Source organism: Ascaphus truei, chromosome 9 (genome assembly GCF_040206685.1).
Source record: "Ascaphus truei isolate aAscTru1 chromosome 9, aAscTru1.hap1, whole genome shotgun sequence".
NCBI classification, from domain to species: domain Eukaryota; kingdom Metazoa; phylum Chordata; class Amphibia; order Anura; family Ascaphidae; genus Ascaphus; species Ascaphus truei.
Window position 1 is genome coordinate 49,897,159 of NC_134491.1, and position 26,943 is coordinate 49,924,101.

The 26,943-nt window shown below is 41.1% G+C and overlaps 1 protein-coding gene across 4 annotated transcripts in view; it reads left to right on the forward strand.

The window, feature by feature from the left end:
• The window catches only part of TMEM260 (transmembrane protein 260), a 55,604-nt gene that overhangs the window by 10,538 nt on the left and 18,123 nt on the right, over positions 1-26,943 (forward strand). For 2 of the 4 annotated variants that reach the window (XM_075614760.1, XM_075614763.1), the window contains 5 exons: positions 18,499-18,676; positions 19,826-19,939; positions 22,912-23,091; positions 24,010-24,050; positions 26,780-26,866. In XM_075614760.1, coding sequence (XP_075470875.1) covers positions 18,499-18,676; positions 19,826-19,939; positions 22,912-23,091; positions 24,010-24,050; positions 26,780-26,866 — 600 coding nt within the window. The remainder of the gene's footprint in view (positions 1-18,498; positions 18,677-19,825; positions 19,940-22,911; positions 23,092-24,009; positions 24,051-26,779; positions 26,867-26,943) is intronic. The other 2 variants (XM_075614761.1, XM_075614762.1) reach the window with 2 other exon arrangements.

Below are 26,943 nucleotides of genomic sequence, written 5' to 3' on the forward strand. Positions count from 1 at the left end.
ACGGAAAAGCAACACTTTATATGGCTCAAAGAGAAAAAAATATAGAGATGTGCAAAGGAGCAATTAATAAAGGTGCCATTATATATTAAAAATGGCAATGTTATAGCAGGGGGGTGCAAACTTTTTTCCCTGCGCCCCCCTGCCGGCTGTCCCCTCACTCCCGCGCCCCCCCAACCCCAACTTACCCTCGCACCGGCGTAATGACGTCACGTTGCCATAGCAACGTGACGTCACATGACCTCGCAGCGTCATTTTGACGCCGCGTTGCCATGGCGACGCCGGGAGGAAGCCGCCGGAGCCACGGGTAAGTTTGGTTTACAGAGGCCCTGCAGCTCCCCCGGCACTTAATTTAAGTGCCTTCGGGAAGCGCGCGGGGCCTCTGTAAACCCCGCACCCCCCGTCGGCAGTCTCGCGCCCCCCCTGGGGGTCGCGCCCCACAGATTGCGCACCGCTGTGTTATAGCATGCACAAATATACAATGTGACAATAAAAAACTTTGTGTAATTAAAAAAAGACTTTGCCTGATTTATTGTGGTTGGTGCTGATATGACAAAAGCAAATGTTTAGCAGATTCTTCCGGTCTCACACAGTCCATTTATCTCCTCCGTCCGGGGATTGCATGGTGGAGAGGGGGGACTGGCGTGCTGATCTTAACCGCTGTGCTGCTGGGCCTGGGTAGTTGTCTCCTGGGTGGACCCCTCAGTAGACACATTTTTGTCCTGGGGCTTCCTGCTTTCAACTGCTGCGGCTGGCTGTGCTTTGCCCAACTTGAAGACAAACCTAAAAACTCACCTCTTAAATGAAGCATTTCACTAGCCCGGCGGTGTGCAAAGTGGGGGGCGTGCCCCCAGTGGGGCTGGATTTGTCTAGGAGGGCGCGGGTGGTTGCAGATGCCTGGCCCTCTTCCCAGAGGCATTTAAATTAAATGCCGGGGGATCGCGAGAGGCCCCAACAACTCTAAAACTTACCTGGACTCTGCCGGCGTCACTCGTGTCTATAGCAACGCGGCGTCAAATGACAGCAAAAAAAGTTTGCGCGCCACTGCACTAGCCTAAACTCATGGCTACTGTCCCACACCCACAGTCACTCCTACCAACCATTATAGCCAAGCACTGCCATCTACTGCACTTATTCCCTAACCTGCTGTCTCTGTAAGTCTTCCATCATACCACTTATATTGTAAGGTCTCCGGGGCAGAGATTTCCTTCCTTATTGTATTATAATTTCTTGTACTGTATTGTCTGTTTTGTAAAGAGTACACTGTGTGCTATATAAATAAATACTTGCATACATTTCCTTTTTACCATCTACCATAAGATTTTATGACAAGTTTTTGTTCCCATATCTTTTTATATTTGCTAGATTATTGCTGTGAAAGCATAAATTGGTATGTATGTATGTACAGGGTTCTGCATTATATATGAAGACATTGCATGCACAGTTAGAGAATATATATTATAGGCATATGTAAGTTACAGACCACATAAAAATGTGAGACAGCTTTTAGTTTTGAAAGAACTTAGACTGGTGGCGGCTGTGAGTCTCCGGTAGATTGTTCCAGTTGTGAGGTGCATGGTAAGGCCGCGCTTAGTCCTTGTTACGGCGACCCTGACGTAACGCTGCGGTCGCTGAAAAAATCAAATTGAATTGACTTTCAGCGATCGTGACCAAGGCGTCGCTCCGTCGCATCTCTATTACTATCAGTGCACGCAACGGATTCAATACTTTTGTTTTGACGCGACGTCGCCGGGACTATAAGCGTGGTTGAAGAGCGGGCTTAGGTGGGGTACCAGGCTTTTTGTGGTATAATTTTACTCTTCGAATGGGAGGTACCTATATGCTTTCATTCTCTGTTGGGATTCTCTCTGTTGGTTTTTTTTTGTATGTCCTGTACTTCACAAGAAATTAAATTCCCAAAGACCTTGTTATTTTAATTTTATAGCATCTAAGGAACAGGAAGATAGTGGTTTCCCAAGGTCACTGGGTCTTACAACCAGGAATAAAGGCAATAATGCCAGGGATGATTTTCCTTGTGTTTATCTCTTGAGCAAGGGCAGCCCCAGGGGATGCAGTAGCAGCCGTTTAACTCGGAGATGCCCCTGCTCTCAGCAAGCAAGGGAGGTGGGGGTGTCCCACAAAACTGTTCCCTTGTTGTTAAACATGATATTCACTGTCCACAGTCATTAGATATAGGTGAATATTGGGCCTAATTTACAATTTACACACAGTTGTAAAAATAAATAAATATATATAATGCGTTGTCGTAAGTAGGACAGTAATCTCTGAAATACTGATGGCAGAGCAGACTTAGATTTTGGCACAAAAGAGTCAAACATCCATTCTTAAAAAATACATAAAAATAATAGTAATGAGTGTCACGGTGAGATTATGGCGGGCTGTATAAGGTCACATAAATATATATAACAGATGATATATATTTATCACTGGGTCTGAACTGAAACGAGTCTTAGATATAATAAAGTGATTTTATTCCTTAGGATAGGTGAACACACGGATAATACAGTAACAGACAAGAAATACACTTACTTAGGGGTTGGGGAATGAGAAGTTAGATGTAGCATTTCTCTTCAGCAATCAGGTAATCATTCAGGTGATATCAGGTAACCATATCAGCAAACGAAGAACGAAGACTAACAAAGGACATATGGGGAACAGCAGTTTATATATCTTTTGTCCCTCTATCCTTAACCTTAAGTACCTGTGATTGGTTTTCAATTATCTCCAGCCAATCTTGGATGGGGGAACACATTTTAGGACAGGCCCCCCTGCTAGCTGGCACATGCGCAGTAGAACTCTGGGGTCTCATTTCTGTAGCCCCCCACAGGCAAATGGAATGCCAGCCAGTCTACCCATCTGGATCTCTAGCAAGATAACCTTTGTTGGAAGGTGATAACTGGGACACTTGGAGAATGCTCTGGTTTGAGCCTCCTCCGCCCTTAAATCATCAGGGAGGGTGACAAGACCCTTTGAGCAATACTTAAATCCTAGACATTAGGGCGCCTCTGGGGCCATCTGCTATCCTGGTAGACAAAGGAATTTCTCTGAGTCTTTGTCCATACCTTGGGACACAGTATCAAACATAAAACATAAACGTATTAAAATATCCGGTTCTATTGGGTCTAGCAGAACCAAACTTCCCAGTTGTCATGGCCGGAACTGGGACACCATATGATCCAAAAAGCGACTTGCTACGACCTATGGAACCGGAGTACACAAATGCACATTAAATCATTTTTCATTTTAATACAACAATCTCCGCTACAAAAGAAATCTCAGCTTTTCACTAAATCCCCATTGAAAACAACGGGCTTCTCCGCCATAGACTTTCAATGGTAAATTGCCACCATTGAGGTCAATGGGGTTTCTCCGCCATTGAAGTCTATGGGAAAAGTCCCGAACCTTCAAGGGGGTCCATACTCCGTCGGGTTGGTCCAGGAGGGTCAAGGATGGTTCTGCAGTGATGCCGGAGCAGTGACTGCAGACACCCCAAGCCTCGATCCGCTGGGCCCTCCGGAACCGGAGATATGTAGTACCAAAATACAGCATTTCACACTTAGTCATTTTTCTGAGCCGTTTCTGCCGCCGCCGGCAAAGCCTATGACGCGACCCGTTCTTCTCGATTCGACCCTTATCGGGGGTCCAGGATTTGGGGACCCGGTTGTGGTCGAGTGGGGGGAAGCCTAGGAACTAGGGGCAAAAAGAATTTTATTCCTAGGGGCCCTAGAACTGTTTATTCCCACGCCACTTGACGTTGACCTTGACTTGTAAGTGATCAAAGCACTCCTATTGAAAATGTATCCGCTTTGCGGTTTGCGGTCTGGACGGCAGCCAACTTGTTCTTCGAAAGTTACCTCGAGGAACCTCCATTGAAGTCGATGGGCCCATTGACTTTCAATGGGAAACCGCTGCTCTCCCTCTCGGACGCCACCTGCTGGTCTTTACAGGAAACAGGACTAAAACAACAAGATTCTCCATTAGAATGCATGGAGCCCTAATGGCGGCCAATGGGGACCTGCAAAATGGTGCCTGAAAAGGCGGGAAAACTTCACAAAGAGCTATAATCATTAAAGGACTATTAACCCTTGTGCTCCCGGATGGATTCCAGTGTGTGTGTGATGCAGACACTGATTAAACCAGACATTACAATGGAACAGGGGAATACACATGTACATGTCATTACAGGGGTTAAATCACTGTTCTGGGTCTTAGCCCAGTTAACCCTTTGACTCCCGGGTGAGGTCAGGGGATGGCCAAATGGGGTGTAACCCCTTTAATCCCGGGCCACCCCCTTTCTCCCTCTACAATGAGATCTCAAGTTAACCAACAGCGTTAACTATCTGTAATCATGTTTGTGCGTAAACATTGCATTTCTACCAAATTAATTGTCAGTTTTATAATAGCGCTTCAGGAAATGAGTACATGCCCCTAGGGCAGCAGAAGCGAACTCCAGCCCTCAAGGGCCACCAACAAGTTAGGTTTTCAGGATATTCCTACTTCAGTCACTGAGCCACCTGTGTTGAAGCTGGGACTGATTGAGCCACCTGTGCTGAAGCAAGTATATCTTTAACATGACCTGTTGGCAATTGAGGACTGGAGTTGGGCACCCCTGCTCTAGTGTACTTTTGGGGTTCTCCCTTCAGTCTGCATAGCAGAAACAAGCAGCCAGAGAGGAAAATAAATCACAAATAAAACAGAGAGGAAGTTTAAAGTTCTCATTGAGTACATCAGGCATGCCAAATACATTTACCTTTTGAAACATAGGAGTTGCTTAATAGACTCCCTAATCAAATTGCCAAATGTCACTTAATACCCAGAATGGGGGAGATGCCTCTAGTTGGGTAAAGTTGCATCTAAAAGAAAAACGATGGTTATTGGAAACCCTCCCTGAGTATGGAGAGAGGAAAAAAAAAGTGCATTTATGTATATATACTGCAGTATACACTTGAATGATACACTACTCAAAATATCAATTTTAATAGCCATCCGCTCCTGTAGGATGCAAGCCAGTATACTGTATACTATTAGGTCTCTCCAATGTTACTTGGCAGGGAAAGTTCATAACACAGCCATCTAGTGCCCTGATTAATATTAGCAGAGAGCATTGCATTAAGTATTTGGCATATATAAATGCTATATGTGGCACATATGAACTTTCCCTGCCAAGTAACATTGGAGAGACCTACAAGTATCACAGTAGTCTGATCCCACAAGAGCTGATTGCTATTAAAATTGATATTTGGAGCAGTGCATCATTCTAGTGTATACGGCAGTATGTATATACAGTATACACACACGACCTCCAATAATTACAGAAACTCCATCGTTTTTCCATGATAAACTTCTTGAATCAAAACTATTGACCCCTGAGGAAGCTCTTTCAGTGAAATGCGTAGGGTGAGTGTGCAGACCATCTGGAGCCTCCTGCAGTTGTGTGGAGAACTATTCTGAGGATCGTGAGCCAAGTCTTATTGTTTTTTTCCCCTTCCTGTACCTGGACATCATTTCCTGTGGACAGCCACCAAAGGTGTTATCAGGAAGAAGTGACACTATCCTTATCCACTATCTGACCCAGGGTGGTCCACATGCCTGCACATATGTAAGTGTTACTTTGATTTTTATCAATATAAAACAATCTACACTATCTGTGTCCTCTCTGTTCTGTTCTTGACTTATGGGAACCTCCCCATCCTTCCTATCCTGTTCCTGAGGGTTGCCCTTCAACAAACACCTGAAGAAATCTTCTATGAGTTGGTGACTCTAAATAACTGCACCGCCCTTATTTATCTTCACAATTGTGAGGGAGATACTTTCTAACAGTAATTACACTTTATTGGTTTAAAAGAAATTGCACTATTGGTGGTTCTTGTTTTTCACATACCTGGGGAGTATTTGTGCTCTTGATCCTTTGCTTCAGTGTATCTGTTTTGGACTTCGGAGTGAGTCCTTTTTCTGGAGCTGCACTACTCCCATATGTAATATATTTAATTTTATTATCACTAGAGTGTTCACTAGGTGTATCACTTGAACAGTCTGTGTGCTTGAAACCCTTTTTTTCCTCATTTGAATCAAAATCAGTCTTAAATATTCAATAGGGTTTATATTAACCAATTCCATGTCTTTTGAAACCAAACGATGTATAAATTAGATAAACCATGAGTAATAGTCTGGGTATGTGCAAAAGTAAGTGAAACCCTGGTTTTATCAGCTAAATTAAAGGGGATAATTAGAATCGTGTTTAAATAATTCGGTATATCTACAAGGTTGAGTTTGGGAGGCCCCACCCTATATAAAAATCAGAAACTTTTGAGTTTGATCTTTAACATACAGGTTTGTGGAAACACATCATGTCACGATCAAAACAAATCTCTGAGGACCTCAGAAAAGCACTTTTTGATGCTCATCTGTCTAGAAAGATTTACAAAACCATTTCTAAGGATTTGGAGCTCCACCGTCAGTCTACAAATGGAGATATTTCAAGATCACGGTCACTACCTAGGAGCGGTCGTCCTACCAAAATCTCTCCAAAAACAAACCGGAAAATCATCCAGGAAGTCACAAAGAACCAGATTAACAGCCAAGGATCTGCAGACCACTCTCGCCTTGGTTGATGTGAGTGTTCATTACTCAACTATCAGAAAAAGATTGAACAAGAATGGTTAAACCACTGGACTCTAAAAAGAACATTTCTGCCCGTCTGAAGTTCACCAAAGAGCACCTATTGTAGATGATCCATAAGACTTCTGGAACAATGTTTTCTGGACAGAAGAGTCAAAGGTAGAACTTTTTGGTCTCAATGAGAAACATTGTTTGGCGAAAACCAAACACTGCGTTCAAATAGAAGAACCTCATCCCAACTGTCAAGTTTGGTGGGGGGAGTGTGTTGGTTTGGTGCTGCTTTGCCGCCTCAGGACTTGGATGGCGTTCGGTCATTGACACATCCATGTGTCTGCATTGTATCAGAAGATTCTATAGACGAATGTCAGGCTATCCGTCCGTGAGCTGAAGCTGAATCGAAAGTGGGTCATGCAGCAAGACAATGATCCTAAACATACAAGCAGATCTACTAAAGATTGGCTGCAGAAGAAGAAATTCTGCGTTTTAGAATGGCCTAGTCAAATGTTGTGGCAGGACCTGAAGCCAGCTGTCCATGCAAGAAAACACTTAGCTGAAGTCATTGCTGCTCTAGGGGGCGTCACCAGGTACTGAATCTACAGGTTCACATACTTTTTCATACATGGGTATTATTGAATGTTGACTAATTTGTGGATAAATAAATGTTGAAAAAGCATCATGTTTGTGTGTAATTTATTTGATCAGGTTATCTGTATCTATTATTAGGACTTGGATGAAGATCTAATAACATGTTAGGCTTGAAATACGTGAAAATCCTAAAGGGTTCGCAAACTTTTTCGTTTATAAGCATTGGAATGTAATACTTTCTAGGCTTTTTATCGTACTCTGGAATGGTCGGTTCCCAGGTCTTTTAGTCATTTCATTTTCTTTATTATAAAGGACTCCTTTTTTTAATTTTTTTTATAAGATTGAATGTTCTCTCCATTTCATAAACTTATCATATGCACCAATAAAAAGGAGGGTCTTGGGTTTCCTCCAGCTCTTGGTTTTTCTTTTAGATACCAAATACTTTAATTCTAACACTATAACTGATCTCTCTACTTCTGCAAGATCTATGTCTTTTTTTCCTTAGTGACCAAGCATTGGCAGGTAGCGCCCACGTATCGGGGAAAAAAAAGCCGCGATTGCAGCCATGGCTTCCAAAAACAAAAGTGCTTGATATCGTGGGTTCTTATAGCGTAGCAAAGTTTGAACCTGTTGGCACATAATTAGGTAAAAGCGTGTGCTCATTAACATGTGAACGCCCACGTAGGGGTCATTTAAATAAATTTGCCAGACGCCACTGCTCTGGTTGGGTCGTTCGACCGAGCTGCCTAACGCAAATACTGTTTTGTGCCTATTTTTGGCCAACTCTACGGAGTTTATTCTATACCTGCCAAAGCGGCCGATAGAGCCGTGTTCAGACAAAATTCCCCTTTGACGCTAATAGGGAATTCAACTGAAAATGGCCCATTCGGCTGCATCACCGGATATAAAATAAGCCCCTAAATCGGGGTCTTCTTTTTTACAAGGTGCAAGACTAAGGGTTGCCAAGTGTCGGGTATTGAACCGGACTGGCCTGTAAAAAAAAAAAAATGAGCGGTAAAACTGGACATGAATTTGTCCGATATTATCTCTCTGGACTTAGTGGCCTAAGCGGCTTAGGGGGGCCCGCAAGATTTTCCGAACAGGAAGAGAGTAGGGCTGTTGCTAGGGGGCTGGGCAGTTTCCTCCATCCTGATTGGCTGCATTACACAGCAGCAGCCAATCAGTAGGCGGTGTCAAGAGCCTTGGGGTGAGGCCAAGTTTGAGGAAATAGCATGGAGCAGAGAGGGGAGGCTGTGTGGGGTCTGTCGCACTGTCGTTGTTCTCAGGGGGAGAGAAAATGAGAAGTATTGGGGGGGGGGCTGAGTATGACAGCAGGTTTATTTATATATGATCTGACCGCTACGTTATTTTTTTCTAAATTGCACCAATTGGCACCATCTCGTATTCTATTTTGTCAATTCTGGAGAGGGTGCTCAGTCCCCAGAATTTTTTTCATCAAATAGAATATGAAACGGTGCACACTTGGAGTGAAATCTATATATAAAAAAAACAAAAAACACTAACGTCAGATAATTTATTAATAACATACCTATGCACCGACTTTTCTTTAGCGCGTCGCACATTTTACCATTGTGTCCAGTATTTTTGGAGATGTCACCTGGCAACCCCTTACGCAAGACGCCATAGAGCACCTGTGCCATGAGTTTGCGCTACGACTGTCGTTGGCCAACTCTAAATCTTCCCCCTTGTTTGCTTCCTTCTGGTCCGTTTATCTTTCTTGCAATGTGTGGTGCTGCGTTACTGTTTCATTAGCTCTCAGCGTGGCTCGGTCTGTCTCGCCTTTAGGAAAACTGTTCCTTTTTTTTTTCTTTTTTTTTTTTTTTTTTTAATGGACCTCTAACCCCTGAAAAAGAAAACAATTTGAATCACATGTTCCTGGGATTTTGTTAACCTTGCTCAGCTTTGATGTGGAAGATCTTCAGACTCATAACCTTAGTCTGACCCGTATTTGAAAGGATTATAGCGCAAGATACAAACAATTTCTAATTCCTTTTCGCTGAGGAAAGTAGGACATAGATTATAACAGAATGCATGAATCTTGTATCATTTATATATTTATTTTAGCATGTACGGGTAACCTTGCTTTAAGGACTCAATGTGCAGTTTCCATTCAGATATTTCATTTGTAATGTATGATTTTATTTTACCACTGCAGAAAATAAGTTACAAAATTGTCATGATGCAACAAATTAAACATCAAACTGCTAGCGTGTTCCTGTAATACTCATGTTACTGTATTTTATGAAGGGTGAGATTTTACATATACAACTGAAATCACACTGTTTTGACATACAAGCAAATTATTTTCATTGATATGAATGTTATTAATACTTTTTGACAATGTGTAGGATGGGGTGGGGGTTGCATGCGTGCGTGTATATTATTTTGAAGGCAAAGAATATTTTAAAAATGGTTATTCTACATAAGGCCACTCTTATAGTGCGTGCGACGGATGACGTCAGCCGTCGCCACCCGCAAAAGTTGTGTTTCGCTTTGCAGCGACGTCGCAAGCGACCTGGCCATTGATTGGTTCTAAGGCTGTCACATGTGGCGACAGCCTCTGAAAAATCAAATTTGACCGGCTTCCAAATTTTGCGGCTCCCGTCGCTGCGTTGTGCTTACAATAAGCGCACGCGACGGCGGCAATACATTTGTTTTGACACGTCGCACGTACTATAAGCGCAGCCTTAGGGTGGTTTGTTATCAAGTTTCACAAATAGTTTGTTGCTAAAGTAATATTTTAATTGAAACCTGTAATATACAGTCATGTTCTGCATCATCTGAATTTTGTAGAAACGTTTAACAGGGCTCTCTGGAGCCCACATGTCATAGAGAAGCCTCTATATTTTTGTAGCAGAATTTCAATCTACATTAACTGGCATAACAACATCTTTCTTTTGTGTATCTGAACGTGCTCCAAAGCACCGTTTATTAGAAGTTGAGATAATTTGGTGTTCTATCTGAAAGCCTTCCTTTGTCCATCCCGACAACAATTGCTCACGCTATGCATCCTACAGATTTAAATATGAAAATGTTTTAATATGCAGAATACAAATAATTGATGAAGTACATGTCCTTAGGGAACATCACAGTTCAAGTGGCAAATCTGTCTTGTCAAACAAAAGACACCCTTCAGTAAAGAGCAAGCCATCTCTATGGTAATAGGGCTAACAGTGCCCTATTGATTGAGTGGAAGAAGACTTTATACAATGTCAGTTGGGTTGTTACAATTTAATTTGTCTTGTGACCTGAACTTAACCTCCGAGACCTTTCTACTGTGAACATAAATGCACCAGCAGGGCACGTTTGCTGTAGACATTACAGTGAAGGATTAAAAAAAATTGTATTGTCATATTGTATCATAACTATGATTCCTAACAGCTCCATGGTGTTAGATGTGTCCTCAGTACAACCAAGCCTGGCCCAGCTGATGAGTTCTATTCAAGTATAAAGTGTGTGCGTGCGTGTGTGTGTGTGTGGGTGTGTGGGTGTGTGTACATTTTTTACTTCCTTATACGCCGTCTTTCACATCAGAAGCTAAATGTTCTGTGCTGCACTGTGTGCATGAGGCAAACAAAAATACATGGAAACATACACAGATTCCAACAACATGCCGAAGTGATACGAATTGCCATCAACCTGGCTCCTCTTAGCCTGTAAATACGTGTTGTAGCGTTGTGCTTATTTGAGTTTTTGGTGCACTAGTTCCGGTGAAACAAAATGAGATTAGATTAGAGTAGAATAGCTAGGTATTATCCTGTACTGAGGTGTGTGTGTGTGTGTGTGTGTGTGTGTGTGTGTTGCACTTTTTGTGCTGAACTGGTTTTGTATTCACTTTTCTATGTGTTTATTCACACACATTAGCAGTGCTATTGCTGTTTTTTTACATCTGCTACAAAGTATATTTATTTACATTTCAAATTATTTGTGGTAAAAGTAAATTTGTACTAATAAAGACTATACAAATCATTGGATAAACTTAAATACAGTACAATATATATTTAAGTATAGAGGTTGCCTTTTGGAGAAAACATCACTATCTTGCATCAGAATTTGGAGCTCTGAAGATGGATTACTGATGAATTATTACTCTGTTGCTGTCTAGAGCAAGTATCGCGCAGTTTAGTCTATCTATAGATAGATATATAGATATAGATATATAGATATATCTATATATCTCCTAATAAACTGTATTTATACTATGTTATATATTAATCTTTAAAAATAACAAATCATACTTATTTAACTAGCTAAATGTTAATCGTGGCAAACTAGGTGAAAGTATCTTCAAAACAATAAGTGTTGAATACATTTAATATGTAAAAATCTCTATTAAAAAAAAAAGGCATTATTACCCTAATTAACATCTTTCTTGCCCAAGTGACTTGATGATGCGTTGCACAGCAACTTTGGAAATTACCTTGAATAATGACCTTATATCATAGCATGAATATTAACAGCAGTGTAGCATAAATAACATGGTTACTGTGTTTTGGTGCAGCAAGGGAAGAATAAAACACACTTACAGTACGAATTAATCTCCATTTAGAAGAGTATCTTTCATTGCCCCTAACTAATTAATCATTTTCATATCCTGCCTGTATTAAAATTGCATTAAATCTGCTTTGACGACATTGAAAGCTCAGTTCATTTTCATAACGGTGTACAGTATACTCCTTGCATGCTGATATCACTACTTAATTTTGCAGAAAAGGAAAAAAAAATGTAGTATACAAATGCTTTAGAAATGCCGAGTCTTTTCTGACAGCTAGTCAGAGTTAGAATTAGTTCAAGGAAATGTTAATAATGCACTGCCTAGTCTAATCCCTTTGATATCACCAGGTATCCTCCTGTTCATGGGTTAATTGCTTTAAAAGCAAAGGCAATATTCGGAGCGGTGGGCCGCTTCACCTTTTCACAGCTGTTACCATTGAGTGACAACTAAATCCCATGTGTAAGATGAGGAAGAGCTCAATCTCCAATGGGGAGAAAATTTATGTAAACCGCAATCCCTTCAGAATGTGCGGCAGTCATAGACTTTCTTGATTTACTCTGCTTTTCCCGAAAGCTTCATTGTTCCCTTTCCTAAGTCCCATCAACCCTTTGTAGCAGAATATCACAGTGGCTGCAGATAGCTTGAAATATATAAATGCTATCATAGCTCTGATTAATAGCAGTGCTTATGAGTCAAGTCTGATAACAGTGCAGCTCTCCACTCAATTTCAGATACTGCTAATGGAATCTGTCTTCTCCAATTGTAATATGAGAAGGCCTAATTTGCTATGGAGCTTGGAGCTGTCACCAGTAGGGGATTGTGGGGTCAGATGGGAGCTGCCAGGTTTGTGCCCTGCAGCTTGTATCTCTCACTTTGAATAGAGCAGCCCCCTGCCTGCCAGTTAGCTGATAGGCTGCCGTGGGGTTTATGCCACTTCATACAATAGGAAAGGGCTGCACAGGCTGACTTTATAATTGTGAAGTGAGCTCATATTTCCACAGCTACTGTGCTGCATAATTTCTAATAAGTGGTTTTAAGAAATGTCAGATTATGAAAAGTTTCCTCAATTACCAAAACTTATAAAACATTTAAATTGCTAAATCTGTTCCCTGCAGAGTTTTCTGCTACTGGAACTGTACACTATTGATGGTAGTAATGGAGATAAATGCTGATGTTTTGAAAAGATTTTTTTAATTGTTAATCTATAAATACATTTTTATTTTTTTTAAAGCCCCTGGGCTTGTTCAGAATTTGCAGTGCTGCTAGTGGCTTTAAATTCTGTTCGGGGGGAAAAAGACTAATCTCTATTTTCAGCCACATTTTGCAGCCTTTAAATTGCTGTTTAAAATAGAACTATTTCAATTACAACATTCAGTTCAATGAATAGAAAGTGAGGGGAAGTGAACCAAATGTGTGTGTGAGTTAAGACAGTTTCCAACTTTAAAATGGTAGTATTAAACTAGGGCTCGCCAACTCCAGTCCTCAAGAGCTAGCTGCAGCTCAGGTTTTCAGGATATCCTTCATTCAGCACAGTTGATGCAGTCTTCGACTAAGCCATTGATTTGATCGACGTGTGCTGAAGTAGGGATATCCAGAAAACCTGACCTGCTGGTAGCCCGTGACGATTGGAGTTTGGTACCCCTGCATTAAACACTCCCATTTAAGACATTGTGAAACAGTGCAGAATAAAACTGTGTTTAATTGAATGAGAGAGGAAGACTGCTCCACGGCCTATTAAATAAGGGATAACGCGTGTTACCACTTAAGGAGATGCAATATACATACAAATAAAATATTTGAGTTATCCTTACTATCTTTTGAAGTTTAGGACCACAGGATCACTACATTTTTTTTTATGGCACAGGAAGTATAGATTAATTGTAGGTTGTGATGCATTTTAGGAACCAATTAGTTATTTAGGTGGTATTGTAGTGTACAGTACATAGATTTGAGAAACTATGAAAAACGTTCATCCCTTTAAAAGATTCCACAACCAACAGTGAATTGAGACGTCTTCTGGGCCAATACCGCCAATAGAACTTTGAACCTGAAGCTGGGTTCAGTAACGCAGGCTGCAGTACAAAGGAGATTCCTCGTAAACCTCTCCAGCTCTAGTTATTGGAAGAGCACACAAGCATGCCCTCATTCTCTCTGCTACAAGCAGGGGTTTTCAACCAGGGTTCCTAGGAACCCTTAGATTCCCCGGACATCCCTAAAGGGTTCAGTGCAATTTTCAGGTCATTTGGAAACTATACCAAATACAAAATAATTAGCGAGGCTGGGGTTCCTTACAATGCATCTGATCTCAGACATGCAATAGTAAGATTCTTTTTTTCTTTCCATAAAACAAATTGGGCACATTATAGCTGAGACAGAGATTTGTGCATTTACAGTTTTGTTTTGGTGCACAAATACATATTGCATTAATTCTAACAGCATGAGCTCAAAGTAACAAACAGTTTCACCAAGCCTATGATCTTTTATCTTTTTTTTGAAGCCTCGGAGGGATGCTGGCTATGGTCTGTGGTCCTGGGGGGAGGGGAGGTCTGCCCCTCTGTGCCAATGGTACCGCCCCTCTGTGCCAATGGTACCGCACCCTCTGCTGGGTGGGCGGGCCTTGTGTGCATCCTCAGAGGTCTGGAACTCCGTATCGCCAGGGCACAGGTGTATATCCGTTTGCCCACTGTTACGGTGTAAGAGACTTATTTCTTCTGGCATTTCCTGTCTAAAAAATAATTGTATAGCACTTGAATTTGTTCTTTAACTGTAAAGTATTGTGATGCCCCCTGAAGTGTGTGTGTGTGTGTCTCAATGTACAAATATTGGCAAAACTAATTAACATTTCTGTTAATAAAAGCTTTAGATATCTTTAAAAAAAAAAAAAAAAGTTTAGTGATACGACCGTGTCAGTCCTCAGAAATATATAGTTAACTTTTTTGTTCTTTGTAAATGAAATATGAAGTGATCATTCGTCAAACAGATAAACAAAAGTAGACGATGGGTATAAGTTCAGCATACCCAGACAAAAGGAACCCATATTCTTGTGTCTTGCGATTCAAATAAGTGCATTTGTTACTTCTATGGTGAATATTCTTTCTAAAGAAGCCAATAAAACCATTGTCAAGGTGTTTATTTTTTTAAATTTAATACCAATTTTTATATTGGTACTGCCTGTGTAACACATTGGATTATGTTCTGAGGCGTCGAACCTCAGTGTGGAAACATGCTGTGTTGTGTAACAATAGGGATATCTACAAACAAGGGAAATAAGCACCTTTCTGATTTTTAATGACAGCAGGATGTCACAGTATTGGCGCATGATAAATTCATTGCTGTAGTCAACAATGCAACCTTTTAAAAGAGCTGACCTCCATTCCTTTTTGTGTCCCTTTTTCTTTTCTTAATACCCTTGTCTCTCCATCTCTAGTACAGACCGGCCTCTTGCTCAGCCCAGTCAAAATCATAGAACGATCCTATTGAATTGGAAATAATTAACAACCTTCTGTGACAATGAGTGTTCTGCTCTTGTGATTCTTTTCTTCCCCATGGGATAGTGTGTGTTAGAGTGCAGAGGGTAGAAAGGGCAGAGGAGTGACACCTTGGCAGTCCTGACAAGGATCTGTCCTTCCAAAAAGGTTTCTCCTCCAAGTACTGCAAGTACTTCACAAGATTACAAGTGTGTGTAGTGTGATAACTAGCACAGTTATGTACTGCTAAGTGTTTATTTTAGTTTGTTATGCAGGTTTCCTAAAAAATAAAAATAAATAAAGATCCCCAAAAATGAAATACAACTTTTAGTACAATGGATAAGTTAATGTGTACAAAATAATGTAACCAAAGTGTTAGATATCTATATCTAGAAGATTGCAGCACACAGTGGGAGGCAGTCGTGGTGCGTGGTAAAGGAGATGAGGGTTAGTCAGATTAGATCACGAGTGATATATAATACCGGCGCAACACTCGGATAAAGGAGAGAGGTACATTTATTATGTCCAAAATGCACACAGGTCCAAAGTTTCAGTCCAGTTTGCATTGTGGACATAAATGTATGTTTTTCTTTTATCTGAGTGTTGCGCCGGTATTTATTTATTTATAAAATATTTTACCAGGAAGTAATACATTGAGAGTTACCTCTCGTTTTCAAGTATGTCCTGGGCACAGAGTAAAACAAAATAATACATGGTTACAAATACAGTTACATAAATGAACAAGGTATACATTATATACAAGACATTGCATGCACAGTTAAAGAAAATATATATATTATGAGCGTATGAAACAGTTACAGACCAGATTAAAGTGTGAGACAGCTTTAGATTTGAAAGAACTTAAGCTGGTGGTGGATATGAGAGTCTCTGGTAGGTTGTTCCAGTTTTGGGGTGCACGGAAGGAGAAGGAGGAACGTCCGGATACTTTGTTGAGTCTTGGGACCATGAATAGTCTTTTGGAGTCTGATCTCAGGTGATAGGTACTGCATGTGGTAGGGGTGAGGAGCTTGTTCAGGTAGCTGGGTAGCTTGCCCAGAAAGTATTTGAGGGTGAGACAGGAAAGGTGAACTTTGCGCCTAGACTCTAGTGATGACCAATCTAGTTCTTTGAGCATTTCGCAGTGATGTGTGTTGTAGTTGCATTGGAGAACAAAACGACAAATTGAATTGTAGAGGGTGTCAAGTTTGCTAAGGTGGGTTTGAGGAGCCGAGCCATATACTATGTCTCCATAGTCAATAATTGGCATTAGCATCTGCTGTGCAATACGCTTTCTGACCAGGAGACTTAGGGAGGATTTGTTCCTGTAAAGTACCCCTAGTTTGGCATAGGTCTTGGTTGTCAGGGTATCAATGTGCATCCCGAATGTTAAGTGGGAGTCAAACCATAAGCCCAGGTATTTAAAACTAGTGACAGGTGTTAGGGTGGTGGTAGCGTTGGTTCTAATCAGGAGCTCAGTCACTGGAAGCTTTACAAATTTAGTCTTACTCGTGATAATGTGTGTATGTGCATATAATAATAATCCAGATTCTGCATTCGGGGATGTGCACTAGCCAGGATTTATCTAAACGGTTCACTTGACACCTTACATATTATGAAAAGCTGCTTCAAAGCTCAGTTTAACCAGCCACCATATTGTATGACCTAGTTAACCAGCCACCATATTGTATGACCTAGTTAACCAGCCACCATATTGTATGACCTAGTTAACCAGCCACCATATTGTATGACCTAGTTAACCAGCCACCATATTGTATGACCTAGTTGAGCCATATTTTTTATTTTTTTAAATTTTTTTTATTTTTACATTTTGCCTCAACCTTGAACATAGGTTACCTTACCATAGAAAGTGAACATTGGCAGATGACCACATCTGAGCTATACAAGTACTAATGGCCTTGAGGATTCCTACTGCCACATTTAGCGTTGAGTACTGTGAAAGAAATTAACCATACTCAATGGTTTATAATGGGAAAACTAAGAATAAAACCCATGTGCAGCCCTCTGGGAATTATTACTGTGTAACTGTCACGTTTCAGAAATCAGAGTTCAAAATCCAATGTCATTTTAGAATGCACAGATTGGTAATCTTAATTGATCAAAATAACCCATGTCCATAAATTCTAAATGAATTCAACAGAGACAATTGGTATGTTGTAGATTTTGTCGATTTCCTCCCCCCCCCCCCTTCCCCTCCTAAAAATAAGTATTTTTGGTTTTGTCTCTATCAATCTATCAATCAGTTTCTTTTATCTGGAAGCATTAGGCTTCTTTAGTCTTGGAGTTATAGGAAAACATATTTTTTTACATCATAATACAATTCTGGTATGAACAGAACAAAGATTTCAATCGTATGGGTAGATTAACTAAGTGGAGCAGGCTTTAATGTTGCACACTTTCATGATTTTAGCTGATTGTTTAGGAGAAACATACTAATGAATTTGTAAAATGTGTAGTCTGTGGATGAGTCTACACCAAAAGTGAATGGTCTAAATCTATAGACTAGGGGAGGCCGACTCCAGTCCTCAAGGGCCACCAACAGGTAAGGTTTTAAGGATATCCCTGCCCCAGCACCGGTGGCTCAATCAGTGGCTGTCTGACTGAGCCACTGATTGAGCCACCTGTGCTGAAGCAGGGATATCCTTAAATCCTGACCTGTTGGTGGCCCTTGAGGACTGGAGTTGACCACCACTGCCCTAGACCATCATTTGTGGCCGTAATTTAGAGAGACCATTCACTAGAAGATGAAACTTGTGAGGTTTAGACGGCTCTGTATGCTATTATTTAATCTATGGAGATCTCTCATGTTAGTCTGCTAAAAGCCATCAGAACCTACAACGGATCTACCTAAAATTCATACTGTAAGGGTGATCGGTTTCATTGAATTACTGGCTTTCTTCTTCATCCTGAGCTACAGTTTTACTACTCATTGTGACCTACAGTATATTACTCCTGTATTTATGCTCTATTCTTGTTTCTGTATCTGATGCTTTCATTTAACTTGGTAAGTGTTTTGAAAGCTGCAAGAACTGAGATCCTCTTATTATCCTGCAAAGAATACCGAAGGTAATAGAATATGAAACCGTTGCTCTCCCTTACCCACTTTTCTGTACCTACCTAATTAATATTGTATGCCTTAAAACTGTGTGTGGAAATATGACTTCCCCCAATATGGTGGCTCTTGGTAACTAATGATTTTTGCTATATTATAAAAATGCACAACAAAGTAGACCCTTTTCGTTGTAAAAGGAGATTTGGTGTTATCTGTGTTTGCAGGCTTTCTGGCTCATATGCTGCAGGAATCCTTGCTTCGGGGCTGTTTTCGTTTTCCCGTCTAACATGGCAGTGGTCCATTGCAGCCGAGGTTTTCAGCCTGAACAATCTTTTTGTGGCGCTGCTTATGGCTCTTGTAGTACAGTATGAGGAGGCAAAGACTGCAAAAGACAGAGCAAAGGTAACCTTTGTTTGACTAAATAAATAACACTGTAAGGTGAAATTTCATATATATTTCTCTCTACATATTGATGGACTCACAATGCAGAAAGTGCATACAAATGGTTAAAAGGAAAAAGAAAGAAATGCCGGAACTGCTTGAAGTTAAATACATTGCACCTCTATTTTCTATGACAAAGTATATTTATTTTGTATGCCCCACAAGCTGTTGTGTGTCGTCAACGAGTGAGCCAGTGACTGAGCCACCTCGCAGGGGCGGCCAACTCCAGTCCTCAAGGGCCACCAACATGTTGGGTATTAAGGATATCCCTGCTTCAGCACAGGTGGCTCAATCAGTCGAAGACTGAGCTACTGATTGAGCCACCTGTGCTGAAGCAGGGATAGCGTTAAAACCTGACCTGTTGGTGGTTCTTGAGGACTGGAGTTGGCCGCCCCTGTTCCATGACATAAGGTGGTAATCCCACTGCCCCCTATTAATTTCTTGTTGTTTTTTCCCCCTCACCTCCCCATTGTTTTAAGGAGCTGTACCATAACTTTCAGCACCAGGGACCCCCTGGTTTCCTGAGGGACTTTACTGGTGAAGTTACCGGGTTTCAATCTCCGTCCAGGGAAACAAAATGGCCGTCAAACCTCCGGCCACATCAGTTGCAGCTTCCTATTGGACGGCCATTAGTATTCCCTTTTAAAAAACTAGGGTGTAATAACAGTAACTTCACCGGCAATTATCTGGGGGCTACCATGAGCTGAAAATTAGCGCGTTTCAGGTCCGGAGGAACCCCAATTCCAACCCCCCCAACCAAAAAAAGGGGATGGGGTTGCTGCATTAAACAGAGCCCTGTACTGAAAAGACACGCTGATTGTCTCAAGTTTCCATACGGTTGATTTTCTCCAGTTATTTCATTGTCCTAGTATGCCAGCACTATACACTGCCTTGGCAATAGATTTTTTTTGCCTCTGCCTGTTTTGGAGGATTTCAAACAGAAATAACCTCTACCTTATAGTTTTTTCCTTGGTGTATATAGTTATTGACCTGTCAGAGACATTTGCAATAGAAGTCAAGCATCCTTGTGATTGGACGGCACAAAGGGCAACGTACAGAATGGGCTCGGGGTCTGCCCCGCAGTAACCGGCCAGTGTTGTTTCTTTTCAGATATCTCAGGTCGGTGCCTTTTGCTGTGGACTTAGTCTGTGTAATCAGCACACCATTGTGTTCTACATCATATGCATCGTGTTGTGGGTTTTCTGCCACCAGTTTAAAGCAAAGGTTTGTTTTTGTACATGCGTACACACTTCTATACCTAGATGTGAAACATTCTGTATTATACCACTCGGGGCCACCCCACTGTTGCACGTCACACAATTAAATATGCTTTTACAACTCGATACAGTACCATATTTGTGTTATTTCTAAGCAGCATCCTTATAGAAGTAAATGATGTGGGGGAAAAGTATTGTGTGGAATTTGGAAGATTGTAGCACTAAACCGCTTTTGGTCAATATAGTGCTCCACAAAGCCGTGAGAACTAGCAAAATACATCTTATTTTAGAAGAACCCGCGTTATGTAGGTACTGTATAAATATTCTGCATACTATATAAAATACACACACACACACGCATCAAATGAATATAAAATGGCAACCATTTAAAAAATCTCTGCAAAGCTGAAAGCCGCAATTCTGCCTGTGTGTCTTTACTTATATAGCGCCATTAATGTACATAGCGCTTCACAGCAGTAATACACGTGACAATCATATAAATAATACAAATAACACATAAAGGGTAGAAGTCCTTCAGAAATAAAAGTAACATTTAGAAAAAGGAGTCCCTGCTCGGAAGAGCTTACAATGTATGTATGATGGAGCTGGGCTGTGTTATTTTCAGCTCTCGCAACCCCCCAGTTTTTGCGATACTCACCGATGGCGTTACCGTTGTGTTCCTCTCCTTTACGGATATCAAAATGGCTACCAAAACTCGCGAGTCATGCAGGCCATATGTCATCTGTTGCTGCTTCCTATTGGAAGGCTATTGAAATGCCAAGAGAACACCGGTTACTTCCACTGTGAGTATTTTAGGAATTGGAGAGTTATCATGGTTGAGCCCGGAGGGGCACCCCCCCAACCACCCCCCGTTCCAGTGCTTAAAAAAATAATAATAAACCAAGTTGGGCAGGATTGCAGCTTTAAAAATAGCAAAAAAATTAATTTGGACCATCCCATTTCCATGTCCTTTTCTGTAATGTTGAACGATTTGGGATTAACTTAGAAATACCCAGATTCTAAGGACGAGCATGAGCTCCTGAATTTCTCACAGAGATAGGATCAGATCCAGCAGCTTGAGATGCCTTTAGCAGGGGAGTAAGACAATGTCAGGTAACAAAAATACTGTAGGTGCTATGCCAAAAACAATCTGGTCAAGATATGTAGTCATAGAAAAATGGAGTGAAGCACAGCAAAAAGTAAAGGAATTCAATGAGTTGCAAAAAAATTAATTTTAATTACTTAAAGCTGCAGACCAAGCAATATCCTACATGTGTTTTTTTTTCTTTTTAATAAATCCGTTCTGTACTATGAGAAAATACTTGTAGCATTTTTTTTAAAACAACTCTGAATTACATTTTTAATGTATTATAATGTAATATTTTTTTCTGTTTCTATAGCAACCATTTACAAAGTCACATCCCCTTCCTCTTCTGAAACAGGCTCTGGCACACCCCTTTTTGAGCCCCGCCCTCTCTCTAGCAGTACACCAATTGTATCTAGTGACTGCCTGGTCACATGATCTTCCCCACCGAGCTTTTCATCTTTGGTCCTCTTCTGCTGCACTGACAGCCATTTAGTGAACCCCCGAGCCGAATCTTCGCCGACCGATCTGCAACCTGGCTAATTACTTGTCGTGTGGATTGTATTGATGCACATATTAAAGGGGGGGGGGGGGGGAAGCTTGACTGCGGCTTTAAAGAAGTCACAGTAGCATCCAATGTTTCTGTGCATACACACACTTTCATCAGGGATCGGGGATGATGAAGGTGCTTGTATGCACCGAAACGTTGGATGCTACTGTGACTTCTTTAAGTCATTAAAATTACCTTTTTTTGCTACTCATTAAATTCCTTTACTTTTTGCTATATCTTTTTTTTTTTTTTTTTTTTTATTCCAATATGCATTTAAAACATAAGTGCTGCTTACTTATCCACTTGGACTGGAGGAAAAATACTGGATAGACTCTGTCATGTTCCAACCACAGCACTCTCGGAGGGTTAAAGAACAAGGCCCCATTAATTATGCTGTGATAGTCTTCCCTAAGCTGCAGAAGGTTTGAGTCCCATTTATTTAAGCAAAAGGGACATTTTCCAACGTGGGGAGAACAACTTCACAGGATCTTGAATAGGGCCACTGTTTGAGCCGCCTGTGCTGAAGCAGGGATATCCCCAATACCTGGCCGGTTGGTGGCCCTTGAGGATTGGAGTTGGCTGCCCCTGTTCTGCAGTGACACCTACTCTGGCAAAAAAACTGAGAACTTTCTTCAAACTTGTATTTAAATGAAGGAACTGATTTAACTTCAAACAGTTGTTTGGCATCCTTGCTTGCTTATCCACTCAAACGACCTCCTATTTATATGAAATGTACGTTACACTATAATAATATTAAACTGTAAATTGTGGAGTACTTGATGCCACAGCTCTGTATATCAATTTGAGCCACTTTAAACACACACACACACACACACACACACACACACACACACACACACACACACACACACACACACACACACACACACACACACACACACACACACACACACACACACACACACACACACATAATCTTGTCCTAATTTTGTTGATGAGTGGCTGCAGGATATTTTGCAAAGTGTAATATCAGCCAATTTCTTCTTTTTTGATCCTTTCCGAATGGGTTATCTTCGTCTTGCAGAGCACCACCTACCTATCCATGTCATGAAGCGATTTAAATGTTAGAGGCGTCGGGAATATGATACTAGGCAGTCATCGCTAATATTATTTGCTTCACTTACATTTTCACTCTGCCTTGCAAAAGAGATCAATTAGTAGCAATTTCTAACTAATCCCCGAACTCACAAGATTTGACCGTGTGTGCAGGGATATGCTACGAATTGGGATAGTCTCTTCGTGTAACATGTTTCTGATGTTTTTTTTCTGTATTGGTTATAAAAGTTGGTGAGTTAGAAGTAACACATGCTCTGTTCTGATGCAGGAGCTGTCCTTGGGCTACATGCTGAAGTTAGGGGTATGTTTCGTGGCGGGTTTGTTGCCATATTTATACCTAATTGCCTCGGCATACTTCAGTCAAGCACGCTGGACCTGGGGAGACCAGACGACTTTTCAAGGGTTTCTTACGCATTTACTTCGAGAAGAGTATGGAACATTTAGTCTGGTAAACTGCCTTCTCTTGTTTACAGAACTTCAAAGTTCAAGAGAACTTTAGATGAAATAATGAATGGAATTTCTGACATTATTTCAAGTGGTTAATCTGATAAGTAGCTGAATACAGTGGCTGGACACAAATCCGTACTCCAGATCTTACCTTTGATGGGCAATGCCTGTAAATAAAGTGTGTCTAAGGACCGCTTCAATAACGTCCTTTAGTAAACCATTATGTTCACAAAATATGCATCCAGGTTTGTTGTTGAAAATAGAAGGAATCCTTTTTATGATTGTTTATTAGGAAGAATATTAGTTATTGGGTAATTGAGCGCACAATTATTGTTGGGTGTATATTCACTAACATTTGCACATCTTTATTGAACATAATACTTGGCTAACTGCTAGGGGTCTGCATTATTACATCTATTGTATAGTTTCATGCAGATGCAGATATTCTGGTTTTGTGGTATAGGCGCTTATTCTGTATGCTGTGAAACCGCCAATATGATTGGCACTGCAATCTTGTCCAGTGGAAGCGGTATTGCTGTGTAATGAATAAAGGATTATAGTGTTATTTGCATAGTCCATATGAATCCGTAGCATTTTCCCTTTGTATGCCGAGTTGGTAAATGTTTGCATGCTCCTTGGTTGTATTTTAGCAGTTTATTTGAGAAGAATCAATCAAGGAAAAATAAACATTTTTTTTAGTGAAAATCTTTTGCAATTGTGTGCTTTTTTGTTTACCTGAATTAAATTTATATTGAATTGAATAGTAGTTTTATTTTTTCATATTTTGTGCTTTGTATTTTTAAGTATGTTCCACAATCTGTTTTTCTTATTGGCAATCATGTTTTTAATTTTGCCATTAATTGTGTTTAGAGAAACATTTACAAGTTTTTTTTTTTTTTTTTTTTTTTTTTTTAATCAGGCAAAATCAGAGACTGGATCCAGCATGACAGAAGTGTTAATGTAAGTAAATATTAAATTATTACATTTTATGTAATCTAAAGCGGTTTTTTGGACCGTTTTCGGACGAATGTCCCTAGTGACTTCAATTTGGAATTTTTGCTCAATAAAGGCATGTGCGTCCGTTTCAGTGTGTTTAGAATTACTCCTTTTGGGGGGGCCTAGGTATTGGCGTAAAGTTGCCGCACGGAAATGATATTGTGCTTGCATGCGCCTATGCACTAACTTTTTATTTCTCCACATGCGTCCCAAGCATCAAAAAGGGGTTTTAGTCGAATATATATCAACTTGTATATAGTCAGACATTATTAATTAAAAAAAAATTTTATTGTAAAAATCTGTACTTCTGTTTTTAAAAATAAATAAAGTTTTGCTGTGAGACTACTTTTTGAAAAGGATGGCTACAGAAGATTGTTATAATCGAATATATAGCCAGTGGTTTCCAACTTGATTTGGTTACGAAACCCTATGTGAAATTCTGAGGAACCCCAACCCTCTCTAATAGCGCGTCTTAGATCAGATGTATTGTAAATTCTTCTGTACTTGGTACAATTTTAAACATTACCTGAAAATTGCAGTGAACCCGTTAGGGATGCCTGGGGAACCCACGCATTCCTTGGAAACTTGGTTCAAAAACCCTGATCTAGGAAGTGTATACTAAAAAAAAATTGTATCTATGCTCCCAAAAAAGAGTTGAACCTGCGATGTCCAAATCATCTGCTAACTTGCACCTGGCAAAAATCATAAAACCTGTTCATTTTGTTTACTCTGTTGCTATGTATCAACCAAAAATGTGTGGGACGCTGCACCAATGTTTCAATACAAAGGACACACACACACACACACACACACACACACACACACACACACACACACACACACACACACACACACACACACACACACACACACACACACACACACACACACACACACACACACATACACACATACACACATACACACACACACACATACACACACACACACATACACACACACACACATACACACACACACACACACACACACATACACACATACACACATACACACATACACACATACACACACAAACGTCATATGGCTTTGATCAGTCACATCAATCTGTACTTTTATTTGGAGTTCAGTGTTGACATAATTTGACAAATATATTTTGTGGGATTTTTTTTTTTTAATTTCTTGTGTTGAAATTGTTACAATAAACACAGAAGCTCCAATGCACATTCAGTGTTGAAATTGTTATGCGAGTCTCAAAGGTATAGAGCAAGGGGTAGGCAGACTTCCTGCGCTGAGCCCCCCTGCCTTCTCTCCCCCTGTGTGGTGCATCCCCCCTTACCTTTAATGCGGCGTCAAATAACGCCGTAGGGTCATCTGACGTCACAGGCCGTGACCTGCAGCGTAATTTAACGCTGCATTGCCATGAAGACGCGGGGACTGAAGCCAAGTGAGTTGCGCCCCCTCCCAAAAAAAAGTCTCACGAGAACCCCTGGTATAGAGTAGTGTTGTACCAGGTCCTATATTTTCCTAAAACAGGGTAACGGGTACTCGGGCAAAATGAATAATTTTACCCGGACGGCACTTACCTGCAGGTTGAGGAAGACCACTGCGGAGGGTGAGGAGGACCGCGGCGACATCTGGGGGAAGCAGTAGACGTCCTGGTGGTGGTGGCAGCAGCCGAAGTACTTATTCAGCAGGAACAGAGCAAGCTGCTGATGCCTATGATAGCCGGGAACCATGTGACCGGAGCAGGAGCGTTCCTATGGGACAGCCGGCTCCTCCCTGGCTGTCCAATAGGAACGCTCCTGCTCCAGTCACATGGTTCCCCGGCTCCCACAGGCATCAGCTGTTTGCTCTGATCCTGCTGCTCCCGCCGGCTGAACAAGGACTTCGGCTGCAGCCACCGCCACCAGGACGTCTGCTGCTGCTCCCAGATGTCGCCGCGGTCTTCCTCACCGGTCTTCCTCACCTTCTGTCGCCGGTTGCAGGTAAGTGCTGGACTATTTTCAGCTGCCCTGAAATTACCTGACACCGGTTCCGACCCAGTGCCGGTCCCAGCCCCCAGCTGCCGGGTCAGGGTAATTTCCGCGTAGCTGAAAAAGCGCCGGGTGTACCGGGTAATTTCCGGGTAGAAGGCACATCACTAGTATAGTGGTGAGATGTACTGTGGCATGAATTGCAATAAAGTGGTGGTCGGGGATTACACAGGGAATTTTAGTTAATAGTATATGAACTGATCATGTATACATACACCCATAATATACTTATATTTCTGTAACTCATGCACATGTTATACACATTTTTGTACTGTACTCATCTGAAAATTCTAAAAGTGGGAAGTATTTAAAAAAGAAGGCGGTTTTGAGACCAATTGGAGTAAACCCTTACTAGCAGCACACGTTTGGTACTAGTAAACACCTAAACCAGGAGTGGTCAACTCCAGTACTCAAGGGCCACCAACAGGTTGGATTTTAAGGATATCCCTGCTTCAGCAGTCAAAGACTGAGCCACCTGTACTGAAGCAGGGATATCCTGCCTGACCTGTTGGTGGCCCTTGAGGACTGGAGTTAGCCACCGTTGCCCTAAACAGCACGCCATGTTTTAAGCTGTTGGTTACCAGTAGGGACTGCAACACATTGCAGCTCCATTGGCAGCAAGAGGCTTAAGGACGCATATACCGGATATATATCATGTCATCTAGTCTTATACTGTATACATTATTTTATTCACAGTGTTCAAATAAATCACATGAAAACAGAACTTACGCCTCTGGCACAAGGCCTAACCCTTCTAGCGTTACTGCTCTGCTTTATAACTCGGTAAGTAGCCGTATATTTCCCTTTCTAAAATAGCAGGACTGAACGTTCCCAAAGCAAACAACTTAATGGTGTCGAAC